Genomic DNA, 16067 nt, shown 5'->3' with positions numbered 1-16067 from the left:
GCTATTGCTATTCGGGACGGTCAGCTGCTCCCCCTCCCCTCCATCGGGCGCCATGCGGCCTTCTCCTCTGGGAAAGTTGGGTGGATTCTCGTGGCTCTGGCGGGACGCCGCTCTTCCCGTCACGTCTCACGCCCTCTCCGGTGCAGGGCCGTCACCCCAACTTTTCTCTACCGCCTCCTCACCGGTCAGAATGGATGACCATTTGCCACTTGACGCTAGTTTCCTTGTATTCGCATTTCTCAGGTGTGGTGGAATTCCTGGGCAGCGTTCATTGCCCTGAGAAAGCAAGCCAAAGATCGCCAGTGAGGAACTTCCTCCAACGCCCACCGGTGCCCCGGATGTCTAGCCTTCCTCATCTTCGTAATGCATTCAGCATGCAACCGGTGCGTCATCGGACCGCAGCCATCCAAGTTCAGGAAGAAAAAGAAAAAAATATCTTTTGAATGCATACAAGACCACATTGATTCTGTGCAGTTGCTCCGTGTCTGGTCAATAATCCACACCTGCAAAACTTCTTTCAGTGTCTCGGCGAAAGCATGGTGACGAACCTGGTTTGCATTGTTGCGTTATGGCAAGGCGGTACCAGGGCATCTTCTGCAGCACCAACGATGCTAGCCGATTACAACCTTCCCTCTATCCCGGCGGTTCGGTTGTCATTGCCATTAATCTCACCTTTACCCCGTTTTAAGCATACAAAACGACGCCGGCGAAACAACTAACAAGTGTAAAGGAATGGTAAGAGCTAGTGTTCGTAATGAACTAAGACGATCCTCGGGCACCGATCTTGGTCTCCCGACTTGAGCATTTTAAGCCTAACCATATTATCTTTCATATGAGTTTCAATTAGGCAAATTGGGCCATGGGGACATAACACAGTGCCACTCCACAAAAGGCGCCCCAGACACGACAGTCAAACTGAATTAAATCAACCAAACGGCAACTCGTTAATGCACCACTAATAAAAATCATCCACCCGATCGGAGCTTATCAGAGACGCCTGATTTACCAGGCCTGGGGGTCCGCTCAAGCAGAGACGATTGTTAACTATACGCAAGGGCTTGTTTTATGCTGACAACGAAGAGGACAGCTGTTTATTAGTAGAGCCGCATGCTGGTAACAACATCACCTATGTCTGATCCACGCAAGATGTACATTGGCAATTGGACCCAGCCTACCAAGTCGCCATCCATGCTCGAGATCGACAAGAATTTTGACGAGTTGGACAAACATATCTCCAACTCCAGTCGTTCAACAAATCATGACACGCAGCGCATCGGTTTACACTCCGAAATCCTGTCCAATTTTTGGACAGAAAATGTTTTGGGCAGAACAAAAACCACGCTAAGGGCAACGCCCCAAGTCCCCCAACAATCGCATACTCCACAGCTCGATGACCAACTCGATGTCGATCGACAACTCTATCCTCCTCAGTCCGTCTAGCAGGACAGGGTAGTTCCTGGTCCGCCGTGCGGAAGTAGAGGCAGCCATCGACCGAATCGACGGCTGCTGGCAAGACTCAACAGTGTGGTTCTGTAGGGCAAATGAGACACCAAGACAGGGTCATGCCCTGTTGGCCTTGCAGCTGCACCCCTCGCTCTCTGAACAGTGCCATGCCATCCCGAAGCTGGATTCATCATGCATAGAGCTATCCCACCAAAGCAAGAAACCCCGTTGATCGCAAGCCGCAGCATAAATGCACAAAAAGGGCTGTGCCGGTGCGGTTTTCAGAGGCCACAACCATGCTCGCCAGTAGATAAGGTTTTCCGGCTGAAGTGACAGCTTCACTGCACACCTTGCATCCTACCAGAAACGACGCGTGGGTCAGGAAAGTGCCTGTTTATTCATAGTCATGGGATCGAGCACAAAGTAGAGAGGGGTTGGCTGCGCCCCGTATTACGTGAGTATGGGATTTCTTTTTTCCCTCCCTCCTCTTCCACCGGCATCGGGATTGACTATTGCAATAGCACTGTCTCCCTTCTTCACCTTGGTCCAACCGTGCGGTCGTTGCGCTGTTGTCCCCGCGTCAATGTGACGGGCACAGAAGACAGCGGAGATATCAGCGGACAACACTTCAAAAATCGCCTAGGGCGATCAGCACGTCTGGCCAGCCCCTCTCGCGGCAGCTGCACATCACCCCTCCGGTCCCCATAGGATGCGTGTCGCTATCAAGAGCCCTGTCATCTGGGTGGATACATGTCAGGTACCCAGTCGTACCTCTAGGTACTCACTCTCTGGGCTGCACTCGTTATCATTGCGAAGCCCGTCGTCAACCTCCCTCCCTTCCCTTGTGGCTCAAACTATTGCTTCTGCCAACTTTTCCTCAGTGTACCTGCGTCAGCAACCTATTCCACGTGTAATCATGATGGTTTCCCCCTTCATTTCAGGGGACCATTACCCTTTGTACAGGAACAGGCGCGAATTATGAGAAAAAGCCCATTGGTGATCGAGAAAAGGTTTCTGCTGCTGCCGCTCCCGTGCGTTCCGCTCCCCCCTTACAGCGAGTTTGGAAGAGGGGGGTTGGACCCTTGGACTATTTTCAAGTACCTGTAGGTTGTGGGAGCTGCAATGGGAAAGTTTCCGCAGTAGCCACGGGCTGGGCAGAAGCTGAGAGCACCTTGGTTTTCGTGGTCATTCATGTCTCCAATCCGATCTACCAGGCGTATTTGCACAGCGACACTTGGACGTTGTCGGTCTTTATCGGAGAACCAAGTGGCCTTGTCGGCGTACCTGTCGATCCCATTGAACATGCCCGAAACCAAAGCAGAGTAGAGGCTCCTAATAGAACATAGGGGGTCTAGGATGAAGGTTTGGTGATTGAACGCGGCGATCGACACAGCTGCGTCACTTTGAACTCCCTGTCCAATGAACCGCATGCGTCCTCTTCGAGAAGAGTAGAGACGTCTCAAAAGGGCACAGGTAGTCTCAGAGGTCTCGGGCAGCCGGCGCGCGGCAACCAGAGAGAGTGGAATGTCTGTATCGACAAAGGAATGTTTCCGAGAAAAAAAAAAAAAAAAAGAACCGACTGCAGACACTGATAACGTGGTCTGGGCTATCCATCCCACTCAGCTTTTGATTAACCCCGCGGCGCCACCTGCCAAGTGCTTTACCCGCTAATGACTTTCATTTACAACACTTTTTCTCATCGGGCCCTTATCAGAGATATCGCTCGACGGTTCGTTGACTATCATTTCGGCAGGTCTCTGCCAACCCAGTCCATCTCTTTTTTTGATTTATTTATTGTTTCTGGTCTCTTTCCTTCGTTCACCAGACCAAGTTGGTAGAGAATTAGATCCGTGTTCGATTAAAACAAAGGTACCCACTACCGTCACCATGTCTGACGTATTTCGTAAAGTTGGCCGAGGCGGGGCAGGCAACTTCTACTCGAAGAAGGACGTCGAGGACGCCGAGAAGGCCAAGTCAGAGGTACGCAAGTTCTTGAATCTATGATGTTCTTTATGTCTTTTTCGGATTCTGGGAAGAAAAAGATTTCCTACTTTTTTCCCCACAATGAGAATGATGTGGACTCACGCAAGACATTGACAGGACGTCGAGGCGCAAAAGGACGCTGCCTCTGCCACTGCCGCCAGTCCAACATCGCCCACCACCACATCATCGGCGTACGCCCGCGCCGGTCGCGGTGGGGCGGGTAACTTCCACGATAGCTCCTCGCTCCCCGACGCCAAGCAGCAGCAGGAGGTCGCTGGCAAGACTCGGGCTGCAGTTAACGCAAGCCTGGCGCGATCGACGAGGGGCGCTTCGGGGCGTGGCGGCGCGGGCAACTACGGCGACTCGACTGTGCCCGGGAGCGATACGACCGACGAAGAGGTCAGGCGCAAGGAGGCGTTGGAGAAGAAGATTATCGAAGACGTCGAGGCCGAGCTTCCCATGCCGCCAAAAACCTACTACCATCCTTCTACAAAGGAGAGCAAGCAGGTCGCTTGATTGTACACTTGTGATTGTATTTGGGGCATACTTGAGTGTTCCGGCAGCAGCGGTAGCCCCCGGTTGTAAGAGATTCTCGAGTTTGGCTTGGTAGGAGTTCTTGTTGAAAAGCTTGTATAACATCTAGAGTATTGATACCCGCGACGCTCTATTCTGGGCAGTTCACTTGCATATCGGCCTGCTGTGCTATTTATTTTGACGGTATTTTTGGACTTTGCATTTTGTTGGATATCTATCTTTTCCTAACCTCCAGGAAAGGGGCCTGCATGTCCTCAGGCAGGCTTAGGCGTATCGTGCCATGCCACGCCATTCCCATCCCTTGGCACAAAAACCCGAAACTTCATGGTGTTTTTTTTTCTTTCTTTTGTGACAATCGCCCGCTAAAGCGGTTGTTGCCACGAGGGCTCGGTATCAGAGAAGCGGAAAGCAAAGGCGGCGGACTGAGAATGATGGACCGTTCTGACCCGGATAACGTTTCTTTTCTTTTTCGAATTCCTCAGAGCCACCAAACGCCGTCGATGCTATACCGCCTTGTAATCCCTGAACGCCAGAAAACCCAAAAAAAGTTGGTCTCCCTTCTCTCCCCGTCGAGATCAAAGAGGAAAGGGAGTTTCCTCGATTAGCGTTTTGTCTTCTCTTTCTCGTTCTCCCTTTTCTTTTCCCTCGTCTCCTGGTTTTCAGCACGTCACACTCAGTCCTCCATCTCGACATCGTCGTCGTTGTCATCACCGTCCTCCTCATCGTCATCCCACTCCCCGTCGTCCTCCTGAACAACACCCTCCCTCTCCTCGATGATCTCTCCGTCGACAGTAACGCGTTGCCGCACCTTCTCCTTGCCGAACACCTTTCCGGCCTTGGACTTGGACAGAAGACCCTGGGCCTCGATGGCGGCGATCTCGTCCTCGGTGGCGCCCTCGGCGGCCAGGCGCTTCTTTTCGGAACCGCGGAGACGGGGGAGCAGGTGCTCGTTCTCGGCGACGAGCTTGCGGGCAGTGGCGAGCTCGCGCTCGCGCTTTCCGGCCATGCGCTTCTTGTAGAAGACGCGCTCGCGGCGAGAACGGATCTCCGACACGCGCTCCATGGCCTTGAGGGTCTTGGCGACGAGGTCGCGGTCGTAACGGATGGGGACGTTGCGGCGCGCGCCGAACTGGAGGGTGGAATCGACCGTCATCTCCTTGTGCGCCGAGGCACGGTACGCCTTTGTCCACTTGAGCTTGCGAGGGTTACGCTTCATCTTGAACTGTTTGAGAGCTGTGTCAGTCTACTGTTCGGTGGTTTGCCGTCCCAATTTGCTTGTCTTCGAGGAGGGGCCCCTCGAGGGGCAAGATCCGGGTGAGAGCAATCAGAGACGTACGTTCTTGTGGCACTTGCTTCGGCAGAAGCGGAAGACCTTGGCATCGTTGCGGACGAAGGTGATGCCCTTGCTGGGGTAAGCAGGGCGACTGCAGAAGTAGCAAGTCTCGATTCTGAGGCAATGTTAGGAAAACGTGAACTTGCACAGAAACCTCCTCCATCAACGAAGGGGGGATATGCTTAAACAGAAAAGCAGAGGAACATAAACATACCTCATTGCGACGGTGATGATACCTTTACGGGTATCACGTACTCAGTCACAGGATTTGGAAAAAGTGTGGTCGGGGGAGAATTGGGGGGGATTTGACGCTTCCTCTCGTTCAGCGGAAGGCGGTGATCGAAGCCTTGTCTCCAGCGACCTAGGAAGTTTTTTAGAAATTTTTGCTCTCCGAGGCTTATCGATTGGCAAATTGGTGGGGCGAACTGGTCCGATAAGATTAGCACGGGATTGGTGGGACCAAAGGGACCAACCCAAAGTTCTGCTTTTTTTTTTTTTTCCCGCTGTTGTTGCTACCATTGCTTTGAACGGAACAACCGACATTCCGATTGATCGCCGGGTGCGAGTGACAACGCACGGGCCAACACCGGCGCATCACGGCTTTGGGAGACGGCGAACTTCGCAGAAAAAAAAGCTCGACTCCATCCAGCACCTTCTTTCGCGATACCTCTCACCCGCTTTTTATCCGCAGGCAAACTCAGCACCCTGTACCATCACCACTCCAAACCTCAACAATCATGACTTCCGTTCTTGCTGTTGGAGCCGGCGCTGCCGTTGCAGCTTTCCTCGTAAGTCTGATGAATTACATTTTCCTAGGAGAACCGATAAAACTGACGACTCTCCGCAGGGCCGAGCCGGACTTGTTGCGTGGCGCCGATCTCGCGGCGGCGTGGGCGCGATGGGCAAGGCCTTTTACAAGGGCGGTTTCGAGCCCCGCATGAACAAGCGCGAGGCCTGTCTCATCCTCTCTCTCCAGTGAGTCCTTTCCTATCGGCTTTTCCCCCTTCGATACGTAAGCTAATCACGTCGTCTCTATAGGGAGAGCGGCGTCACTCGCGACAAGATCCGCAAGGCACACCGTAACATGATGCTCCTTAACCACCCCGATCGCGGTGGAAGCCCGTACCTGGCCACCAAGGTCAACGAAGCCAAGGAGCTCCTCGAGAAAACTACATCCTGAGGTGTCCCGTCGATGGACATTCTTCTTTATAGATGGTATAGATGTGGGATAATGTGTACAACAATACGGACGAAAGTTACGTGTCTAGGGAAGGCTCCAAGGCAGATGGTTGCTGGTGTCTTGTATAACAGACTAGTCGTTCTTCATAGCGGCGGCGTTTATGGGTGGACCTGAGGGTTATTGAGAAAAAAAAAAGGGTCGACTTTCGGCTGGTCTTTGCGGTTTAAGAGGGGTTGCAATATGTCGGAACAGATATTAATGGCACGAGGCCCCATCGTCTCTCTTCTCACCTACTTGATTTGATCCTCCATGGTCTGATGGAATGTGTGAATGTTGATGTTCGACTATTGAACGTCTCCGAGGTGGAAACTGGGATGCGGCGTCTTTCAGTCAGCTTCTCAGTACGACGCGGATAACCAGGCCAACGCGCGAGGAAGCGCTCCACGGCGGCATCCCGTCTGGGCATCTGCTGTAATGGGACGGATATTAAACGTGGTTGAGATTTGTATATTGGCCGTTGGCCGACACAAGCCGGAGAGGGGTTCTAATGTACCTGCTTATTGCAGAAACGTCATCGAGAGGTTGCTGAGAGCGTAGAGGCTCATTGTTTCTCATGCCTCCAAATGTATTCTTCCTTGAACCAAAGCTTGTCTGACAAGCTAGTCGTGCTGGTCTGTAACTTGTATGACGTATTCTTATCATCGTCATTAGTTGTTAGTTGTCATTGTGAGTAAGTTAATAAATGAGATAATTTGGCAATAGACTAAGAGAATTGATTTTGATTTGTCTATGCGTCCAGTGGGTTGTGAACAACAAAAACGATCTTGATCATCACGCTGTCCATTTTCGGTCCCAATTTGTTAGTATGAAGCCTATGCATCTTCAACTTCTCAAGCTTTAGATTCTGTTCAGTGAACCAGATATTGACGGTCTCTTTCAATGATCGAGAGGCCAAATGGGATAGTGATACAAGCTCCACACAAGTATTGTCGCATAACTAGACAGAAAGCTCTTCTCATGCAATTCTGGTTGGGTTTAAGCAGCTTCAGGCAGACTACCTGCTGGACTGCGGAAGGCAGGTTAACCATTATTTTCAGTCCAGTTTTGTTAGTTGCAAGGCATTATTAGTCTACCGCTTTCTTATGAAGCTATTAGGAAGGCAAAGCCCCGCGACTACTGCCTTCCGTAACTTGACCTCAAGACTGCTACACCATCACTTTAACAGACCTTCTCCGCTTCGTAAACTAGTCGCCTGTTTCTTTTTTAATAACGGGAGGTTCAACAACAATACCCAATCTCAATTCTCGCGCCTTTTCCTTCTTCGGGCACAATCACATACCTTTAGACTTAAAGCTGTCGCCGATCCCTTCTACCTCTCTCACAACTCTTTTGCTCTTTTACTCTTTGCAACCACTCGTTGACCCCAAAATGACGGACTCGTTTCTCAACAGTGAGCCGTGCAAGGAATTCTCTCATGGCAAGGAGAACAAAGAATTCGTCGATCGTCTCACTAAAATCCTAGGCGCAGGTTTCCGATTCAACGATCAAGTTTGTCACAAGTCAGACGAGGTGATCGAGGATTTTACTCTTGACCCTCTCGCACTCGACCGACACATTGCTGCAATCAAAGCCGCTAAAGGAGGAAAAGAAACCAAGTCAGTCAGCGGCTCAACTGGCAAAGCAATACCGCATGTCTCTAGTCTCAACTATGTGCCATCTACATCCGCGAAGCTGTCTGCCGCCGAATATAACGCACTTGTGACGAAGACTTTCCCAGAGTATGAGACCCTAAAGCCAGGAGATTGGTCAGAAAAAGACGCGATGTTCGTTGCTTGGGATTTGGTCAGACGCTATCCTACATCCTACATCGGTAAGACCAACCGACCCAAGGTGAGCAGCTTCTTTACATAGAGTGCCAGTGAAGACGATGGACTAATTAGAGAAGGCCGCTCCTTTCTTTGAGAGCATGACCGAAGAGCAGACCTGGGACTTGTAAGTCTTCACGATTTATTGCTGAAAGACCCTTACGACATTTGAACTAACACAGATAGCTTCTACGTATACCATCCCAAAATGCTCCATGAGTCGCCTTACATATTCGTCCCCACCAAGCAGTTCAATCACTTCCTTGATATCATTAACGCCTCCATTCAGACCAAACTCACTATCCCTGATGGGCAACCTGGCGAGAAGTTCTACATTACATTTGGATCTAGCTGCACCATTCGCCCCAAATACGTTGGACGTTCATCCTCCCACAACGAATATCTGGCTCTGCAGGGCGCAATTCCTCCCCCGGTCGACGAAGATGCCTGCCAAGGTGCACTCATTCATGGCATGGACTTTTTGCTAGCCAACCTTAACGCCCACCTCGATACAACCACGACGAAGAGCAAAAGCAGAAAGAAGAAGCAAGCGAAAGCCCAGAATCGCGCTGAATCTATTTATGACGCCCAGACGTACCTTGGCCTCCGACCCCAGGCGGGCGTTATCGAGGGGAAAGAGAAGTTGAAGACCGATGAGCTGGTCCCTAACGCCCTGATCAAGGAGGTCATCTTCATATGCATCGATATTGAGGTTGCCGAAGAGCACCATGGTACTATTTTGGAGGTCGGAATGTCTGTGTTGGACACCAAGGACATCGTCGATATTCCGCCTGGTGAAACCGGACAAAATTGGTTTTCTTACATCAAGAGTCGCCATCTGGTCACGGCTGACTATAAACATATCGTGAACAGGAAGTACGTCAAGGGCTGTCCTGAGCTTTTCAACTTTGGGTAGGCAGCATTTTATACCAAAATTTGATAGGCCAGCTAACATAAAGCAGTGAAAGCGAGTATCCTAATGTCAATGAACTCAGAGACAAGATTCTCTCCACCTTCAACGAGCTATCAACCTCTGGCGTTCCCAAGAAAGAAATGCCCTTTCGCAACATCGTTCTCGTCGGCCACGACCTCGACTCCGACCTCAGCTACATGGCCAGCATGAATGTTCACCCCTGGAGCGTCGACGGCTTGTTGCGCTGCCTTGATACGAAGGACATGCACCAGGCCTGGAGAGAGGAAGGTCAAGGTCGCAGCTTGGGATTTGTGTTGCAAGACCTGGAAATTCCGTCCAAGAACCTTCACAACGCTGGAAATGATGCTGCTTATACCCTTCGTGCGATGCTTGGCGTGGCTGTTCGTGCCAGAATGGATGAACAAGTCGGAAGGAAGAAGTGAGACGCTACAGAAACGGCGTAGCTATGTGCAAGGTGAAAACCTGGGACCGATAATTGAAACTAGAAATATCTCTTGACTACGATCATTCGGGAATTCAGGGGTTGGTACTACTGGTAGTGATCCATAGAATAAATAGTACAGGCTCGATATATCTTATGAACTTGCTCAACCCCTCAAACAAAGAAACGCTCGCTATAACACATTATTTTGACTTTAAAAACTCATCAGCCTCTTCACTCGTGACGTTTGAAACCTCGGACGCGGCCTGGTCGATAAGCCCAAGCCGGGATGTTCGAATCTTCCACCACATCTCTCTACGGTCGCCGCCCAATTCTCCAGAGAGAATCTTCTTCTTGAGATCCCTCGCAAATTCGTTATAGATGCCCGGTTCTTCAAAGTCGATGAGGCTCTCTCGCAATACACCCAAGTTCTCTACGGCGCGCGCATAGTTTGCATCGCCAAAGCTGTCCGTGATGAGCGAGCACACGATCGCGCCCATCTGCGTCGCAGCGTCCTTGATCTCTGAGACTTCCTCCGCGACGGTGAGTGCACGCTTGAATTCCGGGATTGCGTTCTCAAAGGAGATCTTAGCGCGTTTGGGTTTCGCTCCCAGTAGGGCGTCGACGTCGAGGCCTGATAGCGGCTTGACTGTCTCGCGATTGCGTTTGCCCTTCGCTTTTGGAGGCACTTTCTTGACGTCTGCCGTGGAGATGAGGGCCTCGATTTCGGAGCTGTTCTTCGTGGTAAGCGGCTCTGGGGGCGCGGCGTAGCGGACCAAGATGGGCGGGACGGGGTCAATCGGTCCTTCCGGGTTTACTGCCCTTTGGCGGATTGCTTGGTTTAGTCTATGGATTACGGGGTTGTAGGTGTCATCGATCGCTGCGTATTCCGAGGGGTTTCTGCACTTTGTTAGCAATCAACTCTATTATTTCTTTCAGGAAGTGAGACATGCCCTTCATCGTCGGCGTCAAAGGTACCGAGGTCCATCGAGTCAACGTAGTCACTCATCGCTTCTGTGAGCTCATCGCTAGGGAGAAGACGGTGGTTTGTAGTGATCTTTTGTCCACTGACAGTGATGACACGGTCGAGGGGCGGGAACTGATACCCGCGGACATCCTCGGCGAAGGGAAGAGGTACATCATATAAGCACTCCATATCGGGCTCGATGCGCGGGGCTAGGAGGACGAGAACAGGATCCTTCTTCTCCTTGAGAACAATACGGGCGACGGCGTACGACTCCAGCTCATAGAGGGCGTGGATGAGGGACGAGAGAGCCAGTTGGGACTTCTCATCGAATTTGCGACCTACTGTTATGCAAGTTTCGCCCATATTAAGAAAAGGTTCGTACTGGAGCGTGTAAGCAGCCATTGATGTGAGCGGAAAGATACGAGATTACCTTGTCACAGGGGATAAAACCGATGATTGTGAACGACTTCTCCGTCTCGAGCTTGGTGACGTTCCACTCAGACTCACTAATAGCCACCGCCGTGCGACCGTACTCATATCCTTTAGCCAAGGAGTCAAACTCGACGTCCCGCTTTCCGCCAGGGGCATCGGGATCGTTAATCTTGTATGTCCTGGCAGATTTCACTGCAGCAAAGCCGCTGGTCGTCTCTACGCCTTCCATGGGCTCTCCGTCGAGGGTGTGCGTCGACTGCGACGAGGGGTCAGACGACACGACAACAGTGGTGGCAGCAGGGGCGCGGGCGAGCTTGGTTTTGAAATAGCGCTCGACGTTGATGACGACGGGCGTGGGTGGAATCTTGAGCTCCGGTGGTGGGTCGGCGTGGCCGAGGGTGAGCGGCCCCTCGTACGTCTTGTAAGGGCGAACGGGCTTTAGACGTGGGGTGTCTAGCTCGTCAATTGCCTCTGCTATGGTTGCGAACTGGCCATGGTCACACTTTGAGACAAGGTCTTTTAGGATCTCCTCATTCTTTCTCTGAGATACGTGTCAGGGAGAGATTAAATTGATGTGGCGGGAAGTTGGCTAACCTTGATTGAGGGCTTGTCTTCTTCCTTGAAGCCGTATTCTGCGTCGTCGAAATCCACACCCCTGAATGAGTTAGTTGATGTATCACGAAGTGGAATATGGGACTTACAGAACGATCAACTCGATTCCGTCAGAATTGATTTTCTTTGCAATTGCATCAACATCGTCTCCATCAATGGGTGCCAGACCATCTGTGACGAGGTACACCCGACGCTTATACTTGAGCTTCTTGGTAAATGTCTGAATCATGTCTACGGCAATCACCACTGCAGAAACGGCGTCCCCAACGTCAGTATCACTTGGCTTGACCTTTTCTTTGAGCTCTCGGAGTGATGACATGGTCATGGGCCCTAGCTCCTGCAGCACGGAAATGTTCTCGTAGCCATCGTCATCCTGCATGGCGTTGAGCGTCTCGTCTGTTTTCAGACCAACAACGCCGACAGTCCATGTCTTGCGCGAGGCCGCAACCGTAGTAGAGATCTTGTCCCAGACATAGCGCATGCTCCAGTTCAAATCTGGCTCGGAACGGCCGTTATGACAATCGGCCATGGAGGAACCGAGATCCACGATATAAACTGACGCCTCCTTGTCTGCCATTGTGGGTGGTGGGTAACGAGTGGCTTTTTCAAGAATCAAACATTGATGGCGGGACAGAAATATGTAATGAGAACGAGAGGACAAGAGCAAGGTGAACAGGGTATAAATGAATGGTATTCCGACGCATGAGACTCGAGTCCAGACCCCGGTTTACTTTAGGCAGATGAGATCCTCCACAAGCTCCAGGCTGCTACGCGCGACCTTCTTAGCGCGTCGAACCACCTGTGCGGCACGAAATCACGTGATGATAACCGATAAGACATCACTCTATCTGACGGGCATTTCCAGTGTTGACATCCAGTGCTGCAATCTAGTGCTGCAGGCCAAGCGATTTCATTTTGCGCCAGTCCAGGGCGATAGCATCACTATAGATTCACTCAATTGCGCTGTCCGTGAACGCAGGCAATATGCATGAAGCGAAGGTCAGAGCTCGCGAGTAAGGTCCCATAGCTCTGAAGCAGCGTGCCGGGATGGAGCTCAGCCGTCCATTTACCGAAGTGACCTCATACATTCAACCCCTGTCTCCTCCACTGGGCGGCTCCTCCCAGATGGCACCTCGCCCTTCTACCATTCGCCGCAGCCACTTCAACCTTCAACCTCAATCCACGGTTCACCATCGCATCGCGTTTGCTGTGCCAGAGACATTAGACTGCCCAACATGCCCGATTCCATCATCTTCTCCGTGGCACCGTACCACATTATTTCGTAAGAAAACCCCCCAATGGGAGCAATCCGCCGGCTCCCTCTTCTCATTCAGCGGTCGGTAGCTGACTTTCTCGGCCAGATACGGCACCCTTCTGGGGACGACATTCTTCCATGTACGTCGCTGATGAAGCATTTTAAATAATTGAATAAGTGACTGATCTGCATCAAGTCCTTCGTGAATGGCATTACAATGTTCCGCGTCCTCGAGCGCCCCTCTTTCTCAGCCGCCCAGAACGCTCTCTTCCCCGTCTACTTCACCATCCAGACGGCTCTCCCCGCCGTCATGGCCCTGACCTTCCCAGGAAGCAGCAGCCCCTTTGGTGTTCAAGAGAGCAGTATCAGCGGTCTTTTGGACGAGTCGAACAGGTACAGCGCTCTGCTGCCTATCGCTACCATGTTCGTCACTGGCCTGCTTAACTTGGTTGTGATTCTGCCAAAGACCCAGAAGGTTATGGCTGCTAGATACGCCCAAGGTGTGTAGTCTGATGTGGTGAAAGCTCGTCAATCTCATAGACGCTGACATGTGAAACAGAGAAAAATGATGGAAAGAAGAGCTATGACAAGCCGCCTCACTCGCAGGAGATGCTCGCCCTTAACAAGTCATTCGGCAAGCTGCATGGGGTTTCTACGCTCGTCAATCTTGCTGGATTTGTTGCAACCGTTGCCTACAGTTTCTCACTTGCAAAGCGCCTCGATTAGTTTCACTCAGGTTGAAATAGCAAAAGTGTATGTCAGTGTTCTTATTAGTCTGATCAAAAACCATGTATATTGGTTTCCCAGAATGCACTATGTACAGGTGCGGCAAGCTGCGAAAAAAAAAAAGGTCGCAGCGTATCAAAATCCCCATCCCTTTGTGCCAATGGACAATGAGGAAAAAAAATCAATCTTTCCCAAATGGAACGCCAATGTGCAATGACAGTTCGTTCCCGTGCGCTGCTGGTGCGCTGCTAGTCGCCAAGAAGCTTACTGTCTGACACCTCGCGTTTTGTCACTCCCGTCCTTTCTTTCCTTCCATTCACTCCAATCTAAACCGTGGGTATCATACCTCAACAACTGATAAAGCCTATTCTCATGCCGAACAAGCCAGTATTGTTGAGGTGTAAAGAAAAACCGAAAACTGCAAGAAATCGTTGAGTTCTTTTTTGGTGTTTTTACTTTGTTGTTGTTGTGGCAGGATGAACTTTTTAAAAGTTGTTTGTGCGTGGCGGCAGAGGGGTTGACTTGAGCGACTCGCTAGCGGCGAAGAGGCTCTTCTTGGCATCCTCGAGGGCTTGCTTGCGCTTAGCCTTCTCCTTCTCCTCGTCAATGACAGGAGCAACACGCGCATTGCCAGCAGCAAGGGAGCCCTTGATGGACCAGCGGCCAGGCTTGCGGGCGAGTGCCTCCTCAACATCGATCTTATCGGTGGGCTTGGGGAACTCGCGAGAAAGAGGCGGAAGAGGGTTTTTGGCCTTGCTCTTCTGGGGAGCGCTGGTAACAGACGGAAGCTGAAGTTCGACCGAAGTGCGCGACGAGGTGGTGGTGGAGCTTTGGGAAGACTGGCCAAAGTAGTCAACCTGGGAAGAGGCGTCGGTGGAGGTCGTGACAGGAGTAGTCTCCTGGGTGCTGTTGGCCGTAGCGGCGGCTTCTTGGGATGCCATCATGTAGTCGTAGGTTGGAATAGAATGCAAGCTGCGTAGCTGCTCCTCTGTGAAATTGATGGGGGCCATGGTTGCTTAATTAATGGGCAAAATTGAGTGGAGTCCGTCGCAACTGGCTTTTTTTTTTCGGTCCTAATCTTGTTGAAGCGGTCCGTCCGGTGTCGTGTTTGGGATAGTGGGGAGGTGTGGGCAAGGAAGGAGTCAGGGCCCTCCGGGACGGTTATTCAGGTTTGTTGTGAGGATGAGGAATAGGGGAGTTGCAGGGACCAAGGAAGAACAGATGGGAGCCGGGATCCGGTGGGCCAGCGGAAAGTTCTGTTAGTGTGTCAAGTGCCGTGTGTCGGGAGCAAGTGACGCGAGTGGTGGTGGGAATCAAAGACTAAATAATTGAGCCCGAAGAGTTTTTGGTCCAGTCAAACCAAAGGAAGCAGTCAAGATTTTTTCCCCTTTGATGGTATCGTGGAAGACCGAGGTGTGGCGAAAGAATGGAGACGGGAGAGAAGAGAATTTATAATACGTGTGGGATGGAAATGATTCTGGCCAGGTCTCTTTCGTGGAAGGAACAACCGACCCAAGAAAGAAAGGAAAAATAAAAATAAAAATAAAACAGGTAAGGTGAAATAAATCATTCACCGGACAAACTCCGTTAGTACGGATTGAAGACCTTGGTCAAGGTGAACTGTCTTGTTTGCCCCCAATGGTGTTGTGTATTAGTGGTACCTACCCTTTGTGTCGTAGCTCCTGCCAAACGTTCCAATCTCGGTGATCCGTGCTTTTTCGATGGTGTCTTTTCCCCGGAACGGTCCCTGAGATCTCCTTTCCAGTGGCCGGGTTGTCTTTTCCCCCCACGCTCCATTCCACCAGGGTGCCTACCAGTCGGTGAAACAAGAGCGCAAGCGGTGAGGCGGCCATTCACTGTGTAATCTCCCTTCACCGCCGAGGTTGCCGATGGGTGGCCGCGGTCGGCCTTACGCAGTAGGTAAAAGTAAGTTGTCTGGACCAACTTACTCAGCAGCACACACCATCCTTTTACTACCAATGTTGAAATTTTCAGGCTGCATGACTACAGACGGGACATGACGCCGCCGGTTGGAGCTAAAAGTACGTTGTCACGTTGCGAACGGAGGGGCTGCGGATGATTAAACATGGCCCATGGCGGATCTTGGCCGCGCTATCTACTTAGATCCGTGGAACTGGGAAAAAAAAAATAAGGGATCCATTTCGCCATTCAGGGACCATTCTTTCAGGGTCGCGGGGCCGCGTTTACTTTCAGATTGCTGCTGATCGACACGCTTTTACGGCGCCGCCCGCCCTTTCTATGGGGTCTTCGGGGCTTCGGTGGCATGGCACCCTTTCGCTGAAGGAGATCTACGTCAGCTGGCGCCGACCGTAGATACAGATGCCATAAAAATAAGAAAAGGCACGGTAATAAAAATAGTGC

At 51.4% G+C, this 16067-nt stretch overlaps 8 protein-coding genes across 8 annotated transcripts; 5 read left to right on the top strand and 3 right to left on the bottom strand.

Annotated features, from left to right (window-relative positions):
* Positions 1 to 1128: 1128 nt before the first annotated feature.
* On the top strand, positions 1129 to 1440 carry CTRU02_212817 (uncharacterized protein; the record flags this gene model as incomplete). The annotated part of the gene is made up of 1 exon (XM_070205919.1): positions 1129 to 1440. One exon carries the CDS (start codon positions 1129 to 1131, stop codon positions 1438 to 1440), a length of 312 nt encoding a protein of 103 aa, XP_070060312.1.
* Positions 1441 to 3330: 1890 nt separating this feature from the next.
* On the top strand, positions 3331 to 3942 carry CTRU02_212816 (uncharacterized protein; the record flags this gene model as incomplete). The annotated part of the gene is made up of 2 exons (XM_036721380.1): positions 3331 to 3423; positions 3544 to 3942. The coding sequence occupies 2 exons, from the start codon at positions 3331 to 3333 to the stop codon at positions 3940 to 3942; spliced, it is 492 nt and encodes a 163-aa protein (XP_036586549.1).
* Positions 3943 to 4633: 691 nt separating this feature from the next.
* On the bottom strand, positions 4634 to 5512 carry CTRU02_212815 (Ribosome biogenesis protein RLP24; the record flags this gene model as incomplete). The annotated part of the gene is made up of 3 exons (XM_036721379.1): positions 4634 to 5182; positions 5297 to 5408; positions 5508 to 5512. The coding sequence occupies 3 exons, from the start codon at positions 5510 to 5512 to the stop codon at positions 4634 to 4636; spliced, it is 666 nt and encodes a 221-aa protein (XP_036586548.1).
* A 518-nt stretch (positions 5513 to 6030) lies between these two features.
* Positions 6031 to 6473, top strand: CTRU02_212814 (DnaJ domain-containing protein; the record flags this gene model as incomplete). The annotated part of the gene is made up of 3 exons (XM_036721378.1): positions 6031 to 6081; positions 6108 to 6268; positions 6332 to 6473. 3 exons carry the CDS (start codon positions 6031 to 6033, stop codon positions 6471 to 6473), a joined length of 354 nt encoding a protein of 117 aa, XP_036586547.1.
* Positions 6474 to 7901: 1428 nt separating this feature from the next.
* On the top strand, positions 7902 to 9694 carry CTRU02_212813 (qde-2-interacting protein; the record flags this gene model as incomplete). The annotated part of the gene is made up of 4 exons (XM_036721377.1): positions 7902 to 8363; positions 8419 to 8465; positions 8525 to 9250; positions 9301 to 9694. 4 exons carry the CDS (start codon positions 7902 to 7904, stop codon positions 9692 to 9694), a joined length of 1629 nt encoding a protein of 542 aa, XP_036586546.1.
* Positions 9695 to 9896: 202 nt separating this feature from the next.
* CTRU02_212812 (ku family dna) lies at positions 9897 to 12281 on the bottom strand (the record flags this gene model as incomplete). The annotated part of the gene is made up of 5 exons (XM_070205918.1): positions 9897 to 10593; positions 10647 to 11041; positions 11091 to 11633; positions 11687 to 11747; positions 11794 to 12281. The coding sequence occupies 5 exons, from the start codon at positions 12279 to 12281 to the stop codon at positions 9897 to 9899; spliced, it is 2184 nt and encodes a 727-aa protein (XP_070060311.1).
* An 895-nt stretch (positions 12282 to 13176) lies between these two features.
* CTRU02_212810 (uncharacterized protein) lies at positions 13177 to 13685 on the top strand (the record flags this gene model as incomplete). The annotated part of the gene is made up of 2 exons (XM_036721374.2): positions 13177 to 13459; positions 13519 to 13685. The coding sequence occupies 2 exons, from the start codon at positions 13177 to 13179 to the stop codon at positions 13683 to 13685; spliced, it is 450 nt and encodes a 149-aa protein (XP_036586544.2).
* A 485-nt stretch (positions 13686 to 14170) lies between these two features.
* Positions 14171 to 14695, bottom strand: CTRU02_212811 (uncharacterized protein; the record flags this gene model as incomplete). The annotated part of the gene is made up of 1 exon (XM_036721375.1): positions 14171 to 14695. The coding sequence occupies one exon, from the start codon at positions 14693 to 14695 to the stop codon at positions 14171 to 14173; it is 525 nt and encodes a 174-aa protein (XP_036586543.1).
* Positions 14696 to 16067: the final 1372 nt, after the last annotated feature.

Source organism: Colletotrichum truncatum, assembly GCF_014235925.2.
Source record: "Colletotrichum truncatum strain CMES1059 chromosome Unknown Contig_0009, whole genome shotgun sequence".
In the NCBI taxonomy this organism is placed as follows: Eukaryota; Fungi; Ascomycota; class Sordariomycetes; order Glomerellales; family Glomerellaceae; genus Colletotrichum; species Colletotrichum truncatum.
Note: the sequence above shows the minus strand (reverse complement) of the source record. Positions and strands in the feature narration are given on the sequence as shown.